The 18,900-nt window shown below is 44.3% G+C and overlaps 1 protein-coding gene across 1 annotated transcript in view; it reads right to left on the reverse strand.

Moving 5' to 3' along the window:
• slc6a8 (solute carrier family 6 member 8) overlaps nucleotides 1–18,900 on the reverse strand; it is a 32,600-nt gene that overhangs the window by 9,411 nt on the left and 4,289 nt on the right. Inside the window, exons 2-6 of the mRNA XM_008293066.1 lie at nucleotides 7,555–7,686; nucleotides 4,537–4,807; nucleotides 3,636–3,768; nucleotides 764–898; nucleotides 48–155 (exon numbers count right to left, since the gene is read on the reverse strand). Of these exons, the coding sequence (XP_008291288.1) occupies nucleotides 48–155; nucleotides 764–898; nucleotides 3,636–3,768; nucleotides 4,537–4,807; nucleotides 7,555–7,686 (779 nt within the window). The remainder of the gene's footprint in view (nucleotides 1–47; nucleotides 156–763; nucleotides 899–3,635; nucleotides 3,769–4,536; nucleotides 4,808–7,554; nucleotides 7,687–18,900) is intronic.

The following is an 18,900-nucleotide window of genomic DNA, read 5'->3' on the forward strand; positions in this document are numbered from 1 at the left end:
TTGGGGTACTTGTTGGGGTACTTGTTGGGGTAACAGTTTGGACAAACGTACTTGTAGCAGTCGTTGTTGAAGCGGTTGTAGCTGCCCAGAGCGGTCAGAGCTCCGAGGCCGATGGCGTACGAGAAGAAGATCTGAGTGCCGGCATCGATCCAAACCTGCAGGTCAAAGGTCAGAGGTCACCTCAGAGTCCAGACATTTCACCACTGAGCCGCTCTGAAGCTTGAAACTCTAACTATGTTCTCCTCTTTACCCTCCTGAAAGGTTCAGACCGACTCACACCAGCCGACCGACACTCAGAGGATCAGTTTCAGCAACAAAACTGAAGCTGAAGGTTCAACAGTTACTTTCTTAGGAGGGTTCCTCACTGAATGAACGAACTCTGAAGTATCTAAGAAGCTCTACATGCTGAGGAGAGATGTCTCCTGAGGACATGCTGGAACGTCCTACCACGCTAAAGGACAAGATGCTGTCCATGGTCTGGGTTGTTTCGACTACTTTAAGGCACTTTGTTGACCAAGAGGAGCAAAGAAACTTTAACTATGATAAAGAGCCAGACTAGTTTCTAGCTAGTCTCAGACTGGTTTTGTCCAGAAATAGTTTTCAGACTAGTGTTCTGGTTCTGACCTTCACTCAGACTTGGTTGTGGAAGTGTTCCTGGATAGTTTCCAACTGCTTTCACTCTAGTCTGGAGTTCTTTCTAGGAGTCAGTGCTGCGGTTACTAAGTAAACCTGGTCAGGTTGGTGTTTCTGGATCTGAACTGACCTGAGCCTCCCCCAGTTTGGACCAATCGGGTTTGACGTAGTACATGATGCCGTCGTAGGCTCCAGGAAGCGTGACTCCTCGGACCAGCAGGATGATGAGGACCACGTAGGGGAAGGTCGCCGTGAAGTACACGATCTGAAACACAAACACACTCTGTGAGCTCAGCCCGGGCCCTCGACTCTCTCGACTTGGCTCAGCTGGACCAGAACCGGACGGTGAGAACCAGGTAACAAAAACAAACGAGATGAAACCGAATCCGAGACCCGCTGAGACTCGACGTACGCGAACCCGACAGGAATGTGGAGTTCCAGCGCCGTGGAGACCGTCTGGTCCCAGGTGGACTCGAGTTTCAATCAAATCACAGCGGAGGACATTTTTTACCCACAATCCCACACTGCCGGGTCAACACACACACCGGCCTCACGAACACACACCGAGGTTGTCGGGTTCACTTCATTCAGAACTTCTGTTCAGAGAATCACTGCCCTCCATGTTTCATAAACTTTGGGTTTGTTCTGTCAGCAGCAGAGTCCGATGTGTTCCGTCTCATGAGTTCTGGATCTGGGCTTGTTCTGGACAGTTTATACTGGTTCTGGACTGGATTTAAACTCTGCTTTAGACAAGTTTCAACGGGTTTTAAACTGGTTTTAGTCTAGGTTTTACTCTAGTTTTGGACTGGATTCAGGACTGGGCTGGTTTTAGACTAGTTTGGTTTGTAACTGGTTTGGTACTGGTTTGGTACTGGTCTTAGATAGTTTGGATGTGGTTTTAGACTGATTTCAAACTGGTTTTGGACTGGTTCGGGGCTAATGTTGGTCATGGATGTCGTGGTGTTTCCCTGTTTTAGCCACATGAGTGACTTGACTTCCTGACTTGAGCTGAACCAGAACACGTTGGAGGTTCTCTCTCTCTCTCTCCCAGGTTGTTTCAGGCTCGATCGCCCGCTCAGCTTTCAGCCTCCTGCTGATCAAAAACACAAACTGATGATAGTGAGAGCCGTGAGACACAACGTGGAGCACAACACACACACACACACACACACAGAGTTTCTGTGTATTTCAAACGTCTTCGTGTCTTCTGACTGCACAGGTTTGATTTAGGTTTTCTACTGGTTTGAAACTGGTTTCGAACTGGTTTGAACGCGGTCTGACACAGGTTTGATTCATTGTGGTTCTACAGTGATGAAGGCTTGGCTTCTGAGTGGGTTCTGACTGGTGTTGATTCTGGTTTTGGGCTCGTTTTGGTTGTGAAATGGTTACTGACCAGTTTAAATTTGGTTTGAAACTAGTTTCAGTAACTAGTTTTGGACTGGATTTGGTTCTTTAATGATCTTGGGCTTTACTACTAGTTTGGCTTGAGACTGGTTCTGGACTGGTTTCAGACTGGGTTTGGGCTTAATTTGGACTGGTTGTACACTTGGTTTCTAATTTGGTTTTATACTGGTGTTGGACTGGTTTTAGACTTGATTTAAGTCTGGTTCTGAACTAGTTTCTGCCTGGTTGTAGACTAGTTTTGGACTAAAATGGAAACCAGTTTGGGCCTAGTTAGAAACTGGTTTTAAAGCCATCTTGGAGAACTGGCCTCAGCTCGTTAGTGGTTTCAGTCCGTCTCCGTGTAAGATCCAGACTCCATGTCTTTGGACCTGGTTCTGGACAGGTTCTGGGCTGGTTCTGGACAGGTTCTGGACTGGTTGTGGACTCTGCAGCCTCAGTGTCCATCAGGTTTGGACTCAGGAGTCCTGGATCTTGGTCTCTGAGCGGCATCGGGTCGCTGCTTCAAACCTCTCCTCAGAAGCCAGGTGCTTCACTCTGTTGACCCGTTCTGACGTGTTCTGATGTTTGTATTTCATCTGGTTCCTGTTCTCCAGCTGCTCTGTACTGTCTTTACTCTGGCTATGGTTCTGGTGGTAGAACCCGTCATCATGATGAGTGCTGAAGCTCCTGCTGACGCTGATGCGCTGCAGTTCGGGGGATTTCTCTCCGACTGGCTCTCAGTCACGTCCCACTGCAGTCGAGCTGCCCTCCCGCCGCGCAGCCAATCACGGCGCGCCACCTCACAGCCCCCCGCGGTCCCCCCTCACCGGGGTCGTCATGGCAACGCTGATCCTGCCATGTGACCGCAGCGTAGAGCAGCGAGTGTCATCGTCACGAGCCAATGAGCACGCAGCGTTCATCTGAAGGTTGTAGCTTTAAAGGAGCAGTCTGTGTTTTTGTTGAAGGGCAGGAAGCTGCTGCTCCACGACAACAACAACAACAACAACAACCACTGATGGGACATTTTGTTGAGATCAGAGCATTAAGTCTTCAGTTCTGGACAAAAACCCGTTCTTTGAGGCGACAGTGACCTTTGATGGGTTTAAACTAAACTGAGACTCGGCTTTGGACTGGATTCAGACTGGTTTGGGACCAGTTACAGACTAGTGTCAGGCTGGGTTTTGACTAGATTTAGACTTGGTTCTGGACCAGAGACAGACGTAGTTTTGAAGTAGACTGAGGCCAGTTTTAGACTGGTTATGGACCAGTTTCAGGCTGGTTTGAGACTCGATTGAGACTTGTTTTTGGACTAGATTCAGACTTGGGATTGAACTGGATTCAGACTAGATTCAGGCTGGTTTGAGACTAGATTTAGACTTGGTTTAGGACTTATTTCACTCTTGTTTTGGACTGGTTGTAGACTAGTTTTGAGCTGCACTTAGACTACTTTCGGACTAGACTGAGACTTGTTTTTGACTTGTTAATGACTGGATGACAACCGTAATAACGGCACCAGTCTCATTATTCTGCTGTTTAATTTGACTGTCAGCGGTTCGGTTCTATCAGCGGTTCCGTTTCCGATCAGTTCAACAGACAACGTTCAGGAAACATTACTTCACCTTCCCGGTGGACTTCACTCCCTTCCAGACGCAGAAATAAACCAGAACCCAGACGGCCATCAGACACAACATGAGCTCCCAGTTCAGGTTTCCAGGTTCGTCCAAACCCGACGAGATGTTCAGAACTTTGTTCCTGCACAGAGCAACACGAACACAAGGTTCAGATACAAACCCAACATCATTCACAAGTATTCTGTACAAAACTGGTTAAATCCAGGTCTCACAGTGTAAATCTCTTTCTACAACTAGATCCAAGTAAAAATGTGATTTGTGATATTTGTCCTTTTATTTGACTGATTTTTGTCGTATTTTCAAAATACACAAAAATATCTGTGGAATAAATTATTATAATTTTATAAGATTTTCATTTCTGTTGAACAGGTGAAAGTTAAATTTGTGTTTTCAAGTTTAAGCCTAATTTGAGTGGTGAAAAATACACGAATTAAATGAACATATTTACTGATTAAACGGAGAATACATCATTCAAACTGGCAACTTGTTTCACTATATGTGGAACTAATAATTAGCAAAAACAAATTAGAGACAAATGTAGGAGAAAATAAAACGCTAAATGTAGAACTAATAAATAAAGACACAGCAGACTGAGTAAATAAAACAGAACCAAACCACGGAGACAAAGAGAAGAAGCAACAATAAGAGCTGATGTCTGAAAATGTCAAAGTTAATCAAACTGATTTCATTCTTTGGTCTTTCATCACTTAAACTTATTTACTTTTTATTTCTGGATGTATTTCTATCATCTGTTTATGCTTTCAGTTCTCTGTGTGACGGTTTAGAGACTAACGAGGGGAACCAGTCGGTCCGACTTGGCCCAAAGTGCAGAAACACACAAGAACACCTCCAAGCCACGTGACCAGAACCCGAGCAGAACCAGACTTACTCCCAGAACTCGATGATGGGCGAGCGGGCGTCGGCCAGCTCGGCGCAGGTCATGTTGCTGCTGCCGACGGTGGTGTTGGCCAGGCTGGCGTTCTTGCAGTCCTGGTGGTGGAAGATCTCGATGCAGCTCGGCGTGTTCCAGTCGTTGTCGCAGGACGACCAGGGCAGCGTGGAGCTGAAGGACTTGATCAGGTAGTAGAAGCCCCAGGCCAGAACCATGATGTAGTAGGTGTTGCAGAAGAACACGATCACCATGGAGGCGTAGCCCAGACCTGCAGACACGACAAAGCTTCAGTGGTTTGGAGGAAACGTCCGTCTGGGACCAAACACATCCAGATGTTTCTGAGCAGTCTGACGCAGACGTTTGGGGAAAATGGAAGTAATAATTATTCCAAATGTCTACACGTTTATTCACATAAAATCAACTAAACATCTGGTTCTGTGTCTGCAGAACCTTTATCTACTGACCAGAGTTCTACCTTCAGACTGTGGACATTAATCAGTGNTCCCTTTTGTAGCGATGGTAGTATTTTCCAGGAAACAGATCCAGGATCCCAGTGACGAACCCCTCGACGCCGACAAACTGCAGACACACACCGAGAGAACACTTTAGTGACCGGAAACGTTATCACACATTCAGTCAGTCAGACGTCATGTGTCTGCTTGTAGTCATTTTACATCTCTCTGGTGGCTTTGTGTCTCTTTGTGGTGGTTTTGTGTCTCTGTGGTTGTTTTGTGTCTCTTTGTGGTTGTTTTGTGTCTCTGTGGTTGTTTTGTGTCTCTTTGTGGTTGTTTTGTGTCTCTTTGTGGTGGTTTTGTGTCTCTTTGTGGAGGTTTTGTGTCTCTTTGTGGTTGTTTTGTGTCTCTTTGTGGTTGTTTTGTGTCTCTTTGTGGAGGTTTTGTGTCTCTTTGTGGAGGTTTTGTGTCTCTTTGTGGTGGTTTTGTGTCTCTTTGTGGTGGTTTTGTGAGTGTCTGAATATAATTTTGAGTCAGTTTGTTCTCATTTCTGTCTTTTTGAATGTTGCAGTGACAAAGTGAGGAAACATGTGACAGGAACAAACATCCAGAAACTGCTTGTTGGAGTTCACAGGTTTAAACTAAATCTCGACTTTGTGCCGCTGATGTGAAGGCGAGCATCACCTGACTGTCCAGGCCGAGCAGCAGCAGCATGAAGAAGAACAGCGCCGCCCACAGAGGAGCCACCGGCATCAGACTGACCGCCTTCGGATACGCTATGAAGGCCAGACCTGGACCTGCAACACACACACAGACCCACAACACACACATTAGGGGCTTCATGTGCGTCGGCAGCGCTGATGGTCGAGAACGACGTCACACATCTCATGTTCTGTTTCACGTCTGAGGTGATCCGCATCAGGACGAGCAGCTCGAGGTTAAAACCAAAAACCCCACATGAGAACCTTCAGGAAACAGCCTCCCAGACGGACCATGACACAGCAATAAATCGTTTTAGAGTTGTTGTTGTGTTTAGATTTTCTAAACAGATTTGTGGTGACTCTCGTCTCTTCGTTGTCACTTTGTGTTTTANTAGTTCAACATCTGCAGGACGAGGAGACGAATCGACCTCAAAGAGACAAAACTGTCCCACAAACTCATACAATGAGACACGAAATGACATAAATGAGACTCCAAAGAGAAACAAGGCCAAAAAAATGTAAAAATTGAGACATAAAATGACAAAAACCAAGAAAAACGAGACGCAAAATGACTAAAAGGGACAAAAGTGTCCCAAAGAAATCGACATAAATGAGACACTAAACAAAACAAGGACGGTGTGTGCAGAGGCTGTAAGCAGGATGAGGAGCCTCCACAGCGTCCACTCGATGATTTCTGGCTTTTCACACCATAGATGAGAGGACGGAGCGTTTCCTTGTGATTTCTGTGGAACTGAATGAACGTGAAACTCTGTCAGAGGTCACAGCAGGTCTGCAATAAACTGAGTCATAAAGAGTCAAGAGTTCCTGATAAACTCTGAGAATAAAAGCAGCAGTCAGGTGTGTGTGTGTGTGTCTGCACGTACAGCCGCCACCGATTATCACCTCCAGATAAACCTCCACAGAAAGCCCGATGTGACGCGTCCACTCAAACTCACCTCAACTGCTTACTGCATGGATTTATGCCAGTTGCCGTGGCAACGTGGCCTCGGCGGGAAACGCCAAGGGTTTCGGTCGCTGTCGTCGCATTTGTTTGCTTTGACCTTGAATCTCCAGGTTTCCTCCTAAACTGTCGTCCTTTGAGTTCATAAACGAGTCGCTGCTGTTGGACCAGATTTAGGTCACAAACCGGGCTGAACAAACAGAATCATCTCAGTGATTGTAGCAGAAAGACTCCTGTATCTGGAAGGTCCAGTCCCTGGTGGATCAGAACTCCTGGACAGAACCACACCATGAGGACTGAAGAACCCTCCAAGAACTCTGGGAGAAGGTTGTTGAGAAGCATCTCATCTTCTGATCCACCAGGGACCGGACCTTCCAGATAGACGAGTCTTTAATCACTGAGACTCATTCACTGATCTTATTGAACTACTTTGTAGAAACCTGGTTTCACTTTGATCTGAAAGAGTCTTTTTTGGTAAATTCTTGTCAAAAAGCTCAGTTAAATGGACCATGATCCGTGTTCCAGACCTTTTATTTTTAATGATACCGTGTGACGGTCGAGCGGCTTATCCTCCTGGTGTTTGTATCAGGACGTAATCATTAAACTCAACGTATGCAGCTGTAAGCAGACTGAGCTGCTGATGTGTCTGTGAGCTCCTCAGCAGGAAACGATAACGTAAAGATAACGTAAAGATAACGATAATAAACGCTGAGTTTTGATTTAAAATGTGCAGGTAATCAACACATCATCAGTCATGTGACGTCTTCTCGCTGATTGGTTCATTCTGATCATGTGACGTATTCACACACTTGGGTTTGCATTCTGTTCTTATTTGTCTCTAAACAATAACAAACATGTAACACCTGCAGGATGAAGCAGAAGAAGAGCAGCGGTTCTGTACCTTTGAACAGCGGCGCGATGTTCCACACGTTGATGCTTCCGGCCTTCATGAACTGGCCCAGAGCGATCTCCAGGAAGAAGATGGGGATTCCTCCGACGAACACGATCAGCAGGTAGGGGATCAGGAAGACGCCTGCAGCCACAAAACACACCAGCTGCTGTCAGCAAAGCAAACCCAAAGGCTCCAGTGTCAAGAAAACCAGCAGAACACAGCACGGAGCGGCGTCAGGCGACAAGCAGGGGGCGCTAGCTCAGAGCTCAAACCGTAAAACACAAAGTAGTGAAATGAAGGAAACGACAGATGACGGCTCTCTGTTCAGGATTACATTCATCATCACCACACGCTTCATATCTTAACATGTCAACAATGACTAAATAAAAGTCAACATTTTCACTTCAAGGCATGAATTATGACCTTTTGTTTCATAATCTTCCTCTTCAGATGATTTCTCAGCATCTCATGTGTTGGACTGCAGGCTTCATGCTGATTGGCTGTTCCCTCGTTTTAACCTGAGTCCATAAATAATTCTGACCTGGTTTCGGAGCCGTGAATGAATTTCTCATGACTGCTGTGATTGTTTTCATATATTTATGGGGACGTTGTCATAATGTCATAAGCCTTCCTCAGGTCACACGTTCCTGTGGCTGGTCCTCATATTTCACTGCTTTATATTTAATTAATTGAAGGAATCGATCTCGTTATCGTCATTAAAGTGTTTCCTGTTGACTGTACAAAGTGCTGATAACTCCATCAGTCCTCCTGCAGGGATGGAAGCAGATGAGGAAAAGAACGCTGCTCTGCAAACACGACGTGAAGGAATCAAACAAAAAGCGTTCCAGCTTCAGGGAGCGAAGGATCGAACCTGTGCAGGTCGAGCTGAAGTGTAGCTTCAGCTGCACATTACGGAACGGCCCTTTAAAGCTGCTCGTCTTGAATAAATCAGTGACTCTGGTTGTAATTTGGGCCTCATGTTTATTTCAGCAGCTCGACGAGCGCTTTATGTAACCGCCAGCGACGCCTCATCCCTCCATCATTCAGCCGCTTCTCTGTGTGTCTGACATGAAGGAAGTAAAACACAAACACAGTACGGACATCACGCCAGCCTGTCGGTTAAACCGAACAATAAGTTTGACTTAAAATTATGAAATTAAATTCAGTACCAAAAACTCATTTTGGCCAAAACAGCCTTAACTTTGCATTTCGTTACAGCGACTGATCGTCTCACAGTTATAATGAAAACAGATTTAAATTTATTTTTGTAATTTTGATTTTAAAAGCCAATGTTTTGACATCTGGTCTGATGATTTCTGAATTTTATCACATTTTATTTATACTGAGCACAAACACGATGTTATTCGGATTAATTTCACCAAAAATGTCAGAATATTCTCTTTGTATTCCACAGCTGGAGTTTCGGACCTCACAAGTTCCATAAAATAATGCTGCAGTTTTTATTTCAAACACATTGTATGACTGTTTCTGTTATCACTGTTATTTACCCGTACGAATACTTTCCATCTTGACTCATAACATTTTATTTTTTTCTTAAAGTTTTGACTTTTAAACATTTTTTTTAAATATATGGATTATTAAATCAATAGTTTTGGTCTCAAAATATTTTATAGACTCATAAGTTTAACACCAAAGTCAAAGTCGTGACAGTAAATATTCTAACTGTGACGATGAAAATTAAAAATTTTGTGAATAATAAAATGTGTTTTTTTTGGTTTTTTTTCTGGCAGAGATGGGATTCCATACAGAATCAGGTTAGAATCTAAATGCTGTAGTTTCACCACCACACCTCTAAAGGGACATTTTAACACTCTGGAAATGATTGTTGATGCTCTGATGACACACTGCCTCCAGTGAATGAATGAATGAATGAATGAAGGAATGAACGAATGCTTCCTCTGCCTCTCTGCTAACCGGGGGTGACAGACATGAATGAACAATGATGCCCTCCCTCTGGCCGGTATTTTAATTGGTGTGATGGAGGGTCCAAACACAAACACAACGGGGGGTAACTGGGTCACAGCGGCACCAGGAACTGGCATGAATGGAATCAAACTGGAATGATACTGGGGGCAGAGAGAGGAGGCCGAGTGCCAGCAGTTACATAACAGCGGCTGCCATGACGCTCTGAGCTCTTACACAAGGAGACGTCCATTACCATCACCACGGTCACCGCAGCACCCTTAAAGGAACAGTTCACCATTTTGATGTATTTTCTTATTACTGTAGTTTTTTATTTATCGCTCTTATTCTAAACATTATTCTCCTTCTGCTGCATTTCCAGAAACTCAGCTTCGAGAAAATGCTAAAAAAACATACTGAAAAACATGTCACTTGATCGTGAGTGGTGTTCTATGACTTCTTAAGTCGCCGGGTTCTAAAAGGCGCTATCTGCTGGAGCTAACAAGGAGCTAATATGAGCTAGCTGTAGATTAAAGGAACTTTTCAGGAGAGAACAAGAGCCAGTAGGAGCTAACATGAACTACCTGGAGTTCATAGGAGCTAGCTGGAGCTAACAGAAGGTTTCTGTGGATGATGTGAACATAGCTAATAGGAGCTAATAGGAGTCCTATGTAGCTAACAAGAGCCCTCAGGAGACACGAGTAGTTAATATTAGCCATCTGTAGCTAACACAAGCTTTCACAAATGAAAAGGAGCCATTTAGCACTAACATGAAGTATGTGGCGCTAGGAAGAGCAAACTGGTGCTAACATGAGCTTTATGCAGCTAGCAGAATCCATCCAGAGCTAATATTAGCTATCTGTAGATAAAATGAGATATGAGCTAATGGTGGCTAATAGGAGCTAAGAAGATCCATTAGGAGGCGATATGAGCTACCTGTAGCTAACAAGTAGGAACCATTAGGAGCTAACAAACTACATGGAGCTCATAGAAGCCAACTGAAGCTAAGAGGAACTAAGGGGAGGCTTCAGGAGCTCATATGAGCTTTCTGTAGCTAACAGTGGTAAACATGAGCTATTAGGAGCTAACCTAAACTACCTGGAGCTCATAGGCGCTAACCCAAGCTTTCTGTAGCAAACAGGAGCAACAAGCCAAAGGAGCTAACAGGAGGTAGCAGGAGATTTCTGTCGCTAATGGGAGCTAAGAGGAGTTGTCAGGAGCTAATATGAGATATCCAGAGCTGAGAGGCAATAACTGAAGCTAATTGAAGGTAATAGGATGTGCTTTTCAGCAAACAAGAGACATGCGGAGCTAAAAGTCGCTAACAGGAGCTAAACATGAGTTTCTAATGCAAAAATATGACTTCATATAATGATTTAGTTTGCACTTGAAAAAAAAAGTAAAACATTTAAAACAGTTTCTAAACTGTTGAACTGTCCCTTTAACACCGTGCTGCCCCGTTGGCTGTCAGCCATCTGCTACCACGCTGCTAACACGCTGCTAACACACCTTAGGTCAACAGTTTAGCCTCTGTTCTGGAGCTGAGGTTAAGGTGTATTAACCTGCAGGTAACCATAGCAACAGCGATGATGTCGTTGGTCTGTGAAAGTAACCGACTGAACCTGATTGATTGATTTTAGCAGGAACCACGAGTTCATCTTAAAATAATTATGAGTGTCCAGCCAATCACAGCGCAGGACGTCCTGCTACACACACGGGTTGGTGTTCCTGTCGTTGTGGGGACTGTTGTGAACGGACACCGTCGTCAGGACTCAGACTCTGAACCGATTCTAAAACCACGTCTGGACCCTCAGACAGGTCTCCAAAGGTGAGAACCCAACACAGTGTCCCCACTTTCCAAAACACTAAACAAACAAACAAACAAACAAACAAACAAACAATAACAAATGCTGGTCCTCAGATACAGAAACACTCCAAAGTTCCTTCAAATTCAGTTCACGGCTGCTGATGAACGAGCGCCAGCCGAGTGACTTCAGCATCACCGATGACGCACGCTCGACTGAGGCCACGGATGTTAGCATGCTGCTGCTAATACCGACACACACACAAACACACACGTTTGTTCACCTAACGTTGTGGAAACTGTTGTTGACATAGTGTGTTGTTAGGACCTGGACCCTGAACCCAAAACTGGTTCTCAAACTGTGTCTGAACCCCCAAACAGGTCCTTCAAGGTTTGTTCCGTGTGAGAATAAGACTCAGTGTCCCACCTCTGAACACACACACACACACACACACACACACACACACACACACACACACACACCCCTCCACCGCTGCTTCAGATGCAGCTCGTGTCGCCGCTGATGTACGAGATGCACAAGCGCCGGCTGAATGACGCCAACGTCACTGATGACGCAAGCTGGAGTAAAGCACTGTGGGCTAGCATGCTGCTGCTAATACCCACACACACCAGCACCGGCCTAGCATAGCATGAAAACACACAAGCTGCTGGTGAGTCACGACTGCAGTGGGATGGAGGGGGGAGGGGCGACCATGGCAGCAGCTCGATAAAAATCCTCCTCACACACACACACACACACACACACACACACTCAGGGCTAAGTGGTGTAATGCTGTTAGCTCGTCGCTAACTCACTGTTGATGGGATTACAGAGTACTACTGCCTCGTCACCATCAGCTGCACTCAAACACAACACACACCGTTAACAGGCTGCAGAGCTTTATTCCAGAGACGCCGACATATTCCCACATACATGTTTGTTTGTTTGTTTGTTTGTTATATGAATTTATTATTGATACGTTAACATGTGATGATCAGCACCAGAGACTCAGAAATGAACCTCCATTTTTAAAAACAGAAAATGATGCTTTCAAATCGTTTTAGTAATTTTGATTTGAAAGTCGTGTATTTTGAAGTTTTGTCTAATAATCTCTAAATGCAGCGGACTTAAAGTTTGTGAGGATTTCAGTCGTAATATAATATTAAAAAGCTTTAATTAAAACATCGACACTCTTTATCTCAAGTTATAATGTTGATCTCACGCATTTGATTTGGAGAATCATAATTTTTTTACCATCTCAGAATTTTAACACAAAAGTCAGAATTGTTCTGGAGCATCTCCATCAGAGGAACATTTAGTTTCACGATGTGCTCCTCAGTCAGTGTCCAGTTTGTTAGGAACGGCGAGCTAGCCAACAGCTGACTGCTTCAGAGGTGCAGCTGAATATTGTGAAATGTAGATTAACATTTTCATCAAGAGGTCAGGTATGAGTAAGCTAACGCTAGTTGTTTCAGGGGTTTCGTTTGGTAATGCTAACCTGGCAGTGAATGGGTGGAAAAATGTAATCAAAGCTACGGTATGCTAAAGGTAATTGACTGCATCAACTAGAGCTAATAGCTTTTTCTTTAGCAAATAGGTGCTAGCAGGAGCACCAACAGCCAGTAGGAGCTATCTTGATCTACCTGAAGCTAAAAGAGGCTAAAATGAGCAAATAGGAGCTCACATGAGGTAGCAAGAGCCAATAGAAGCTAATAGGAGCTGACAGGAGGTAACAAGAGCTAACTGGAGCTAAAATGTGTTCAAAGAAGCTAACCACAGCCAAACAGAGCTAACAGATGCAAATAGGAACTAGCAAGAGTCACTGAGCGCTAACAGCAGAACGTTCGTCTGAGGGTCTGTGTGACATAAATTTCATTACCTGGTTTTTTAGTGAACTGGAGCTAAAAGGAGTCTTCAGCAGGTAACAGGAGCTAACTGGAGATAAGTTGTGTTGACAGGAGCTAACAGGTGCAAACCAGAGCCGGCTGAAGCTAACAGGAGTTTATGTGTCTGCAAGGGTCTGAGTGACAGAACATTTGTCAACCAGTAGTTTGTTAGAGCTGCGGGTGTTTTGTAATGTTTTGTATCTTCAAACACCTTTTTTTTCTCCGGTGCTCAACAGAAGCCACTGACCTGCTGCTCTGATGTTTACATGAGAAGGTATCAAGCTCTGAATGGAGGAATGTAAAATGAGAATGGATGGAGTGGAAGGTATCCATGAAGAAGCCAAACTAACCTTTAAAACTGGATCTTTTTAGCACCTTTGCACTCAGATTTACAGTAATCACGTGTGAAGCTGCAGGAATCATGACAGGGTTCGTCCAGGTGAGAAGCTGCGAGCAGGTGGTGCAGGTAGAACATCGCCACGCTCTGAGAGGCGTTGTCCAACACGTGGTCGGTTCACAGCTCAGAGTAAAACAGAGACAGAAATAGAGCCGCGGCTGCAGTTAGCACGCTAAGCTGCAGCGCTACAGTTAGCAAGCTAAGCTGGCTAATCCGGGGTAAGTCACTGGGCTAAGTACTGACATGCTGAAGGCCTGACAGGCTGACAACAGGGCTAATGACAGAGCAGGAGCTACTTCATCACCATCACCATCATCATCATCGTTGTTATCGTCATCATCATCACTCCCACATAATGAAGTGATGCTTAATATTTCTTCACGCTTCATTACGTTAGCATTGTTAGCATTAGATAAACGGGCAGATGAACTGACTAGACATGAACTGATGCAGCACAGTCTCTGCTCAGGTGGACCTGAACGTCTACAGTCTGACAAAAAACAACAACAAACATCTGACTTCATGTTTAATTATAGGTCGCTGAATTTTTATAGGTGATTGCTTCCTGATCCTCAGGTAACATATTTGGCTCGCCTCGCTATGATCCACCGCCAGCTGGCTGAGGATCCGTCGAGACGCGTCCATCACACTGGATTCAACCAGCTTTAATTAAGGTCCAAAGATTCTTTACACAACAGCACAATGTAGAAGGAATGAATGATCTACAGCTGAATCTGACAGAGCCACGTTTGAGCCAAATGGTCGATTTCCAAACTGCTTTGAACTAAAACCAGGCGAGCTGCTGTTTGACGAGGTACATCTGAAATCTCTGATTAGTTGAACATGTCTCATATACAAATAGCTCATTGTCTGGACGGAAAACAAGTCTTCTCCACGTCTCAGTTCTCCTGCAGACTGCATCAGGTTGTCCTCCAGGATTTCTCTACACTCTGCTGCATTCATTCACCCTCTACCTTCACAAGCCTTCCAGGCTGCTGCTGAGAAGATCCCCACATCATGATGCTGCCACCGCCGTGCTTCATCATGACGCTGCCACCACCGTGCTTCATCATGATGCTGCCACCGCCGTGCTTCATCATGATGCTGCCACCACCGTGCTTCATCATGATAACATCTAATCTGATGGACAAAAGCTCCATTCTGGTCTCCTCAGACCAGAGAACCTTCTTCCAGGTGACTTCAGTCTCCACATGTCTTCTGGTGAACTCTAGTCCAGAATTAATGAGGTTTGTTTTTTTTTCAACTCTTGCAAAAACTTTTCTTTAATATTTTTGTATTATTTTTGATTCTATTTTATCTAATTCTAGGTTTGTATTTATATTTCTTGTCTGGGTTTTTTTCAGGCTTCATGTTCATCTCTCTGCTGTAAGGTGTGAATTTTACTGGGAAGGGATCGATAAAGTTTGTCATTGCAAACCTGCAGCCAGTTAATCAGTCAGTAAATCAATGGTGCAGGTGTACAGACGCAGGCAGGTAAAAGAAGGACCTGGACATTCAGTTCCAGGTCTGTCCGGCTGCCAGGAGCCTCACTGACCTCCAACAGACGCTTCCTGCCAAATGCTAACGTAGCCGATCTGAGTTTAGCAGCAGGTCGACTGGCCCACATACCTGAGAGAGCTCACCTGTGATGGATGACTCAGAGCCGGGGTCAACGAACTCCAGCCGAAGGCCTGTGAGCAGACCGTCTGCTTCCTTATTCTGATTATCAGCATTACTGCCGTTGTTGTTGTTATTAGACAGCAAATGATTGTGTTTATCAAAGTCAATATGAAACGTTCAGCAAACAGCGAACAACCGCATTCAGGATCCCATTTATCACATTATTATTATTATTATTATTATTATCACCTCCACATACTATCATATACACTAATTATTATTTATTATTATTATTATTATTACTATGTACATGTTTACTCTGTCTCTGTGTAAACTCTTCCTGCAATTCAACTGAAAACAAAACATTCAAAATGACTTTCATCACGTGACTGTCGGTTGACTTCCTGGCTCCGTTTGCTCAGCATTGTATTTTATCATTTTGCAGACTCTCATCAGATTAAAGGATTTATTTTTGGCACATTTTCAAATGAATCGTAGAATCAGGTGATTCTGATGACGATAAATCAGACGACCAGTTCAAGGACTGTTGGAAAGCTGAAGATTTGATGCTTCTGTCTGTTCTGGTGACGTTTAAATATTTCAGGGTTCAGGAAGTTAAGAACATAAATAACGCTGCGATCGATGCTGGACCTCCACATGACACCGTTTTACGCTCAGAGTGGATCAGAAACCAAGATGGCCGCTTCAGGTTTGTTTTGTTGCTTTTCTACGACCAACAAAACCTTTAATGTGAATTAGAGAACTTTAACGTATTTACATAAATGTCAGAATGCTTGTTCAGCACGTGAATGACCACATTTTATAGCATTTCTAATTATATCAGGAGTGGTTTGATGGTATTTTAATGTACTTTACAGCATGTTTTAATCATATTCAAGGTGTGTTCATGAAACCTGAACGCATATCAGGTGTTTTCACAGGATTTTAATGAACAAGCGAGGGTCCTCACAATTATCAGGTGTACAGTATGTTTTATAGCGGTTTAAAGTATATTAGAGTGTTTTTAAAGTATCTAAATAAATGTCAGAATGCTTGTTCAGCACGTGAATGACAACATTTTATAGCATTTTATAGCATTTCTAATTATATCAGGAGTGATTTTATCAGAATCAGAGTCTGGTTATTGTCATTGTACAAAGAAAGCACAATGAAATGTGAGCGTACATCAGAGCATTCATTGTGTTGTAATGTACAAGCGACGGTTTTTATAATAGTTAAGTGCACAGCATAATATTTTATAGTGGTTTTGCGGTATTTTAATGTACATTTCAGTTTACTGACAGCATGTCAGTGAACAATCAGGTTTTTACAGAACTTAAATGTGCATTAAAGTGTGTTTACAGCTTTTATATGAAGACGAACTGATTCCTTCACGTGTTCCTCTCCAGCAGCTCGTCCAGAACCAAACTCTGCTGAACTTTCAGCCACTTCCACTGTTGGTGTGTCAGAACGAAGCAGCTGCTGGCGTTTGTTACACAACATGGCGGTCAGGACGTCCTGGACAGCACACGGGTTATTGATCGCTGATGTTCCCTCACAAGCAGAATATTCAGAGAGCAGAAGCACAGCGGCCTCCACGACGAACGCAGCTTCAAATAGAGAAGAAGAAGAAGAAGTTTGTCTGAACTCCGCCTGACCTTCTGCTGAATCACAGTTTCACTCTGACGCACTGAAACCGCGACTGAAGCAACACCACAGACCTCCAGGACACACTTTCTCCAAAGGATCCACCGTGGGAGTGTTTCTACAGCTCCACAGCTTTACTTAGCATTTTATTGTACATTAGAGTGTTTTAATGCACATTTGACTGTTTTTAGATGTAAAATATATGTCAGTATTCTAACATAAATTAGTTTTCACAGTAGTTCAACATCTTTAGAAGTTTGTATAGTTTTTAAACATATTCTAGAGTTTCTGATTGAAGCATTTATTGAGTATTTTAATGTAAATGACTGTTTTTATAAGAAGCTAATGAGCCGCTGACGTCTGCACTCCTGGTTGACTCCAGACACGTTCATGTTTTTACAAGTTTCATGTTTCTGTCGTCGTATCCGTGCATCAGACGAAATGTCTTCAAGTGTTTTATTATTCACGTTACAAACAGAAAGAACGGACCGACGAATCAGCCGATCCATGTTCTGATCCAGAATCCAAACTCTCCTCTCCAGAACACCTGGAACCAAACCTGGAGATACTAATAGAACCCTGGAACATTATCTGGACCCACAGAAGGAGACCGTTCAAGGACCGCTGAGGTCACTTCCTGTCTGCAGAGGATCTCAAAGGAAGTTCAGTTTATAGAGTCTGAATGTGACGGAGGAGAGGAGGAGGCGAGAGAAGGAGACGAGGAGGCAGGAGAGGAGGCAAGGAGACGAGGAGACGAGAGTTCAGTCAACAGGATTAAAAGATTACAGGAGACTCCCGTTAATCTGAGTCCACGTGGTGACAGGATGATGATGTCACACTTGGCCGCCGCATTTCACACACACACGCACGCACGCACACACACACACACACACACACACACACACACACACACACACACACACACACACACACACACTGATCAGCTCTGATCAGATCAATCAGTCTGACTGAAATCAGATCAATTTTGCACTCACTGACACCCTCGCAGTCTTCCAGGACCCTTCCAGGACCTTTCCAGGACCTTTCCAGGACCTCTGTGCTTCCTGTCAGTGAAGCCTGGATCAAATCCAAGGACCATCAAAAGTTTCCAGGACGATGGAACGTCCTCAGTGATCCTTGGAACCCTGTGCAGGTTCTTCCAGGACCTCTGGAACCCGTTCAAGGACCACGACAACTCGCACATGAATCAGTGAAGCTTCCATCCTCTTCCAGAACCCCTGGACATCCCACTCAAGGATCCAACCTGAACTTTGGAAACACTTCCAGGACCACGACAACCTCTTTAACGAAACCTGGAACATTATCAAGGCCACCTGAAAGTCTTCAAGGATCAACAGCACTCTGTCCAGCAACCTTGGAGATTCTCCCATGATGCTGGAGTCTGTTCTGTCACACAGATCAAGGACCTCTGGCACCTTTTCAAGGACCACGAAGGCCCCTCCAAAACCCCTGGAGCCTCCTCCAGGACCCCTTGCAGACAACATGGAAACCATCAAATATCTCTAGAACTTTTTCTAAGGACGACGAGGAAATCTTCAAGGATCTCAGTAACATCCTGAAGGTCGTCCTGAACCCACTCAAGGACTCCTGGACCACCTCCCAGAATCCTGGAACCTTTCAAGGACCCTACAGATATTCTCATTGACCTTTGGAAGGTTCTCAAGACCCTCCAAGAACCACTTCAAGAACCTCAGGCACCTTGTAAAGGATCATTAAAACACTGTCAGGAACCTGTGGAGTGCTCAAGGACCTCCAGAACCCACTCAAGGACCTCCTTGAGCCTCCTCTGTCCAGTTAAACCTGTTTAACCTTCAAAATGAAGCAGAGAAATAAAATGTTGATGTTTGTCTCAGACTGAGGATGGACGTGGACCAGAACCAGAACCAGAACTTAAACATGAACCAGAACTAAAACCAGAACCAGGAGGAGCAGCCAGAACAAAATGTCCTCACAGAGACAGAAACACACAGAACGTCCTGATGTGAAGGACGAGTTTTATAACCACAGAAGAAGAGTGTGTGTGTGTGTTACTGTGTGTGTGTGTGTGTGTGTGTGT

Source organism: Stegastes partitus, unplaced genomic scaffold, assembly GCF_000690725.1.
Source record: "Stegastes partitus isolate 25-593 unplaced genomic scaffold, Stegastes_partitus-1.0.2 Scaffold855, whole genome shotgun sequence".
NCBI classification, from domain to species: Eukaryota; Metazoa; Chordata; class Actinopteri; family Pomacentridae; genus Stegastes; species Stegastes partitus.